Below are 6162 nucleotides of genomic sequence, written 5' to 3'. Positions count from 1 at the left end.
TATTTTTTAATCTAAAACAAAGCATGTCAACTATTGAATTTAATTAGGCCTACAGTAAGTCTCATCTTCATCTGTTTTGTTGCATTCCTCAAATTCTGGCCTAGGCCACCTGGGCCTGGCCTAGGCCTACGTGGGCCTAGTAAAAAAAAAATCGCGTCAGCTAGCCTTGGGCCTAGGCCTGCTCGACTTACTTAGGCCTTTTGGTTTTTAATAGCTTTCACGAATACGGCAACCCCACCCCCGGGAAAACGGGGGAGGGGGTGTGGCACCCCACCCCCGGGAAAACGCGGAATGATCGTCGACCGGCACTTCAAAAAGCTGGTGACATCCCTGACTGTACACGACATCACACCTTTCCTAACTGTTAAGTGAACATAACAAAAAAGGTCTATGATAATGCATACAACTAACTCTAACTTTAAATGTTTTTCTTATGCTCAATACACATAACAACACTATTGTCAAGTGGGCTATTGCATCATTGATGCTCTCGTTTTTCTATTAGGTTTTCATCTGACCATCTTTACATATTATGTTTAACCTTCTTTATCATTTCAATCAAATTTAAATGTTCATTTTTTAACCTGACTTTCTGCTTTCTCTGTTTAGTACCTGTAGCATTGTTTCCATTTATTCTGAACCCAGATGATTCTGGAAGTTGACTTTCTTCATGTTTTTTACCAACCTTCTTGTGATTATTTTTCGTTTTGTATATGTGTGTGAGTACTGTAAGCTAATTGGACAGTAATTTTTTCAAGTCTTTGGTTTCACCTGTCTTTAGGGACCTAGCCAGGATTTTTGAAGTGGGGGGAGCCCTTATGCAAGGTACGTAGGACCCCGTCGGTGGGGATGTCCCAGCCCACGAAGTTAGGAAACAATTAGGTCGGCAAAAATTTGCTGACCTTAAATTCTCCGAGGTCGGCAGCCTCAGCAATTTTTTGCTACCTTGACCTTAAACTACGATTTTTCCGAATGCTCGAACTTACATCGTCATCTACAGATTGTGATTTTGTTAATTTCTCTATATAAAATCAATATATTGCTGGTGAAAGAATGGTCGTATTTGTATTAATTTAATAGTGTAGTATAATACATATGTTTTACATAAGAAAAAACAAATTTATGCATTCTCGCCTCATCAGCAGGCTTACTCTGAGTCAGTTGTCAACTCGATGGAGTTTTATGTTATACCCAGGAAGACCGCAATCTGTTTTGAAAGGTGGAGGGAGGGGGGTTGGGGACATTTCGTGAGTCGACATCCACATCACCATTGTTGGGGCTGAGGTACGAAAATTTGAGGGAATAGTACGGTAACCTCTAGATGACCAGAACATGACATTTTTAGTAAAATTCATCATCATCACATCATCATTATATATACTCAGTATGAAGTGCCAATAAATTTCTCATGATCTTTTACCAGGGATTTTAGGCAACCATAGAGATATTAGTAATATGTGTGATGTACCATAGAAACTAAAGCTTAAAATCATTGTTCTTATGTACTTTACATACTTCAACTACTTCAGCCCAGGGGTGGCGCAGGATTTGCCGAAGGTCCCCGATGGGGGGGGTATTTCCTCGATGAAAGCAATGTGGGCGTGGTTGAGCTTCAATTAGAACGTTTTGAATGCGGTCCAGGAGGCGAAGCCCTGAAAATCATAACAATTTATGGGTTTCAAAGGCTTATTTAATCGATTTTAGAGTCTACTAATATGTAGAAAATACATATAATTTTTTTCTCCCCGACGAATTTTTCTTTTTCTCCCCGACTGGGAGGCCAGCTCTCCCCGACGAGGGCTGTGGCCCCCGGCTTCCCTGCTGGTAAGAAAGTTTGAGGAAATAGTACCTGTAGATGGTCGGAAATGACACTTATATATAGCAAAATTCATCATCAAAAAATTTCTCATGATCTTTTATCAGGGATCTACTTAATATCCAAGACAACTTAGTCCTAACTATAGCTTACTAAGCTTAAAATATACTATAATACTTGTGATCAACAAATCACAATTTACATTTTCGCCTTTAGCACAAATTTCTTCGCTTTTTAATATTTTATATCTTTTTTATCTTTTATCACCATCGTCATCATGATCGTTGTCATCATCATCATAATTATCATTATTATTACTACTAGTAGTCATGTAGCATTAAAACAAAACTTTATAGAGTTTGCAAAAGGATAAAAACCAAACTGAAATACAGTATATCACATTTCTGTATCTGAAAAACCTGGCCTGGGATTTATAGATTTAAGATTTTTTAAAATCACGCTTAGGCCTATGTGTTGTTATAGTAGGCCTATCTATGTATAACGTGTGCTGATGCATATTTACATAGATTGGAAGTATTAATTTTGAGTGATCCCTGGAAAATAATTTGTATTTGCTAGCAAGAACAAGCTTTAAAATTTTAACACTGTGTACAAAGGGGGGGGGGGGGAGCCGTGGTTCCCTCTGTATACGTCCCTGCCTGTCTTATGGTGGGCCATTTCTTTAGTGTTTTTCCAGCTTGATGGTACCATTTTGCAGGCATTTTGTGAAAAGTTTACAAAACATTTGTCTCATTGTTACTTCCCAATTTAAGTACTGTACTTCTGTAATATTATTTCCGGTTTTTCATTGATTTTAGATACTGCCTCCACTTAATATTCTCCTACCTCTTCATTCCATTTTGAATTGTTTCTGTTCAGTGTATAGCTGTGGATAAAATTCTTCTATTCTTTTTATTATTTTGTATCTGTGATGAAGTTACCAATCTTCATCTTTGACAAAACATTAAAATTCACAATTGGATATTAGCTTTCATGATGATGTTATCACAAAATATATGATACATTGGTGTAGGAAGCTGGTGATTGATATATTTGAACATAAAACAAGCTACCTGCACCTTGTTGCATAAATAGTGCCAGTCCCGATTTTTAATTTGAATAATGAAATATTTATAACACATTCTAAATGGAACAAGAATATAGTATGAATTACTAGAGATACCATTTTTAAGAACAAAAAATAAAAGATATTAAATGATAAGATGGCAGTTGTGACATAGAGATCAAGTGATGCCTACATATTTTATTTTAATAGAGGAAATAGACACAAAAACAGAGTCATCCTCTGCAACTGTTGAAGGAACATCTAAATCATTGTCAAAAGGTCATCATGGAGAACATGATATTGGATCAGGTCATGGTGAGTTTGAAATAATTTGATCAGTGATTTTTTTAATATTAAAAACTTAACATATTGATGATTTTTAACCCACTCTCTGAGGGAGAGGGCTTGTACTATGATTTTGAACGAATTTTGAAGTCATTTCTTTTTCTATCAGGGCCTTCATTTGTGACATGATTAGGCTAATCTTGCAATAATATAGAAGAGAAGGTTTGGGAAATTCAAAGTATGAAGAGTTTTTGCAAAAATATTGTCGGAAAATATGTGAAATTGCATGTTTTTATATCATATCTCTTACCATTTGAATGGGTTTCTTAAGAAAGCGTGTTCATCACTGGTCAGATTGCAAATCGCCTCTATAGGCCATATTTTGTATATCGACCAATCACAAAAGTTGGACTGCAATATTATTTACACTCTATTTTCCGGTATTATTAGGCCAGAAAACTCGGAAACTGGGGTTTTTACATTTCGTAATTATTACCATGGGGTCCATTCAATTAACATTTTTGGGCCATTTCCAAAATGTTCCTTGAGGCCAGACGATGCTAAATCCGGCACTGGGAAGTTGAACCACATAGACTGGTTGGGTAATACGTGTAGTAGATCAGACACTACAGAAAATGTAAGTATCTTTTATGGATTCAAAATATATGGAAAACTTTGTGGCATTTTTTGGCATTTGGCTTGTGAGGTCCTTAAGTATGTTGGGTGCAGCACTTCGTGTCTGTAAAGAAAGGTGCATTATAAATGACTAGATTGGATTGGATATCTTCTTCTAAATAAAAAAAAAAGATCATGCCCATTTCGTATTCTACAAGGAACAGAAAGCATTTTTTCATTTCAAAAGTGCGTATGCAAAGTGTATAGGGTGATTGAATTAAGTATCATAGAAATAGATAATATTTACTTTCAAATTCCGTGCGAACCCGTAGGAAAAATTTCTATATTTGAAAACAGTGCCCGAATTTATAAATTTGGGAATCGGACGGCAGGGAATCACTGCTGGAGCCACCACTGCTTGGGGGTACAAAACTGCGTGGGGGTAGTAACAAACGCAATTGTGGCCAGGAGTCCCTCATCCGCATAGAAAATTTTAAAATATAGAAATATTTTATAAATAAATCAAATAATGTTATGGAAGGCAAATTATTTTTTCCTTCTTGATCTGACGACCATGTGCCGTGGGGTGGGGGGGGAAGGGAGAAGCTGGTGCCACTACTGCTAGGGTGCTAAAGTCCACGGCAAGTGGGGGAGGGGGTGCTAACAGACGATTGTGGGAAAATTATTTATATATTTGTTTTTTGATCCGACGACTATTGGCGTCGGACACCAGGGGATTCCTGCTGGTGCCACCACTGGTCATGGGGGTACAAAACCCTGCAGGGTGGTAACAAACACCATTGTGACTAGGAATCCCCCTCCCACCACACTCCGCATGAAAACAATACTATATTGAATTGAAATATCTGAAACAACTCAATTTGGTGTCCGTGTTTAAAACGACGGAGATAGGTTAGACTGCTACAAAAATTTTACCAACAATATGCAACCATGCATAACCTGAGAGATTAACATATGAAACAAGAAAAACTACCGACACCAGTTCCCCCCCCCCCTTCCAAAAAAAAGAAGAAAAACCACAATATCGTAGGGGAGAAAAAAAATTATATGTACTGTATTTTCTACATATTAGTAGACTTTCTGTAGAGTCGATTAAATAAGCCTCTGAAACCCCTAAAATGTTATTTTTTAGGGGGCTCCACCCCACTGGACAACTTTAAAACATTTTAATCGACGTCCGACCACGCCCACTTTGCTCTCGTCGGGGACCATGCGCTCCCAAAATTGTACCTTCCCCCTCCCAGATTTCCTCTAGTTGCCAGTAGTGCTTATGTCGACTTTCACTTGCAATCGCGCAATTATAAGCAACTAATTAGCCCAGATTGCTTATGTTGCCTCCGAATAACTAAAATCAAAGAGGTAAATCCTGGAAAATAGTTTATCATTTCCCTTCAATTTTAAAACAATGCTTGTTTAATTTAGATAATAATATTCTTTGAACTTAAATTTGCTGGTTGTGTTAACTAAATGTTTTCTCTGGGGTAGGATTTGAATCACAACCTCAAGATTTTCAGCTTCATTATAGACAATTTTAGTGAAGCTGACTCATAAATTTTACATTTCTTATGGCCTGCTATAATGCTAAGATGTATAAACAATGACTAAACCATGTTCTAAAGACATAAAAGCATAGATGATATTAAATTTTTTTGGTGCATCACATCTGACAAAAATACAAACCTTAAGCAGAGTGGGCTAGTGCATCATTGATGCTCTTGTTTCACTTTTATAGCCAAAATGGGTCAGAAATTACATTGATTTTGTTTTTGTCTTGTAAATGGTATGGTATAGCTTGGATTCTTCTTTTTTGAAGTTTGTAATGTAATAATGTTAAAGTTGTAATTCAGAGAGTTTTATATTACCTTGTACTATCTCCTATATATGACTGCTGTATTATTTTTTAGAAATGCAAATTCCATTTAAATAATTTAATCAACTGTCCAATTCAAATTCCAAGATCATCACCAACATTTCTTCATTTGACCATGAAAAATTATCCTGCAAAGTTTCATTTTTATCTATTTATATCTGGGACGTAAGCAATTTAAATGACCCAACACATAATATTATGTTCCTTGTAACTTGGTTAAACTTATCCCGAATGTTTCATTCTGATAAGTTGATCCGTTTTTGAATATCCAGTCATTTACAGTGTATATCATAAAAACATAGATATTCTATTTTTTTGGTGAATCACATCAGACAAAAGTACAAACCTTAGTGGGCTAGTGCATCATTGATGCTCTTGTTTTACTTTAGTGTAGCCCAAATGGGTCAGAAATTTGTAGATTGTGATAGTATGTGTATTTTTATGTACATTGTTTTTGTTTTTGTCTGTGTAAATGGTATGGTATAGATG

General features: G+C 36.3%; 1 protein-coding gene across 6 annotated transcripts in view; it reads left to right on the top strand.

The window, feature by feature from the left end:
• The window catches only part of LOC117102330, a 67634-nt gene that overhangs the window by 34258 nt on the left and 27214 nt on the right, over nt 1–6162 (top strand). For 5 of the 6 annotated variants that reach the window (XM_033242596.1, XM_033242594.1, XM_033242595.1 and 2 more), the window contains one exon: nt 3093–3197. The exons of the other annotated variant lie outside the window; for it this stretch is intronic. In XM_033242596.1, coding sequence (XP_033098487.1) covers nt 3093–3197 — 105 coding nt within the window. The remainder of the gene's footprint in view (nt 1–3092; nt 3198–6162) is intronic. 6 annotated transcript variants of the gene reach the window in all.

The sequence above is a fragment of the Anneissia japonica genome, unplaced genomic scaffold (genome assembly GCF_011630105.1).
Source record: "Anneissia japonica isolate Jap-2015-1 unplaced genomic scaffold, ASM1163010v1 scaffold1937_len94397_cov108, whole genome shotgun sequence".
Classification (NCBI taxonomy): domain Eukaryota; kingdom Metazoa; phylum Echinodermata; class Crinoidea; order Comatulida; family Comatulidae; genus Anneissia; species Anneissia japonica.
The sequence above is the reverse complement of the archived record's forward strand: the minus strand, read 5'-3'. Positions and strand labels throughout refer to the sequence as shown.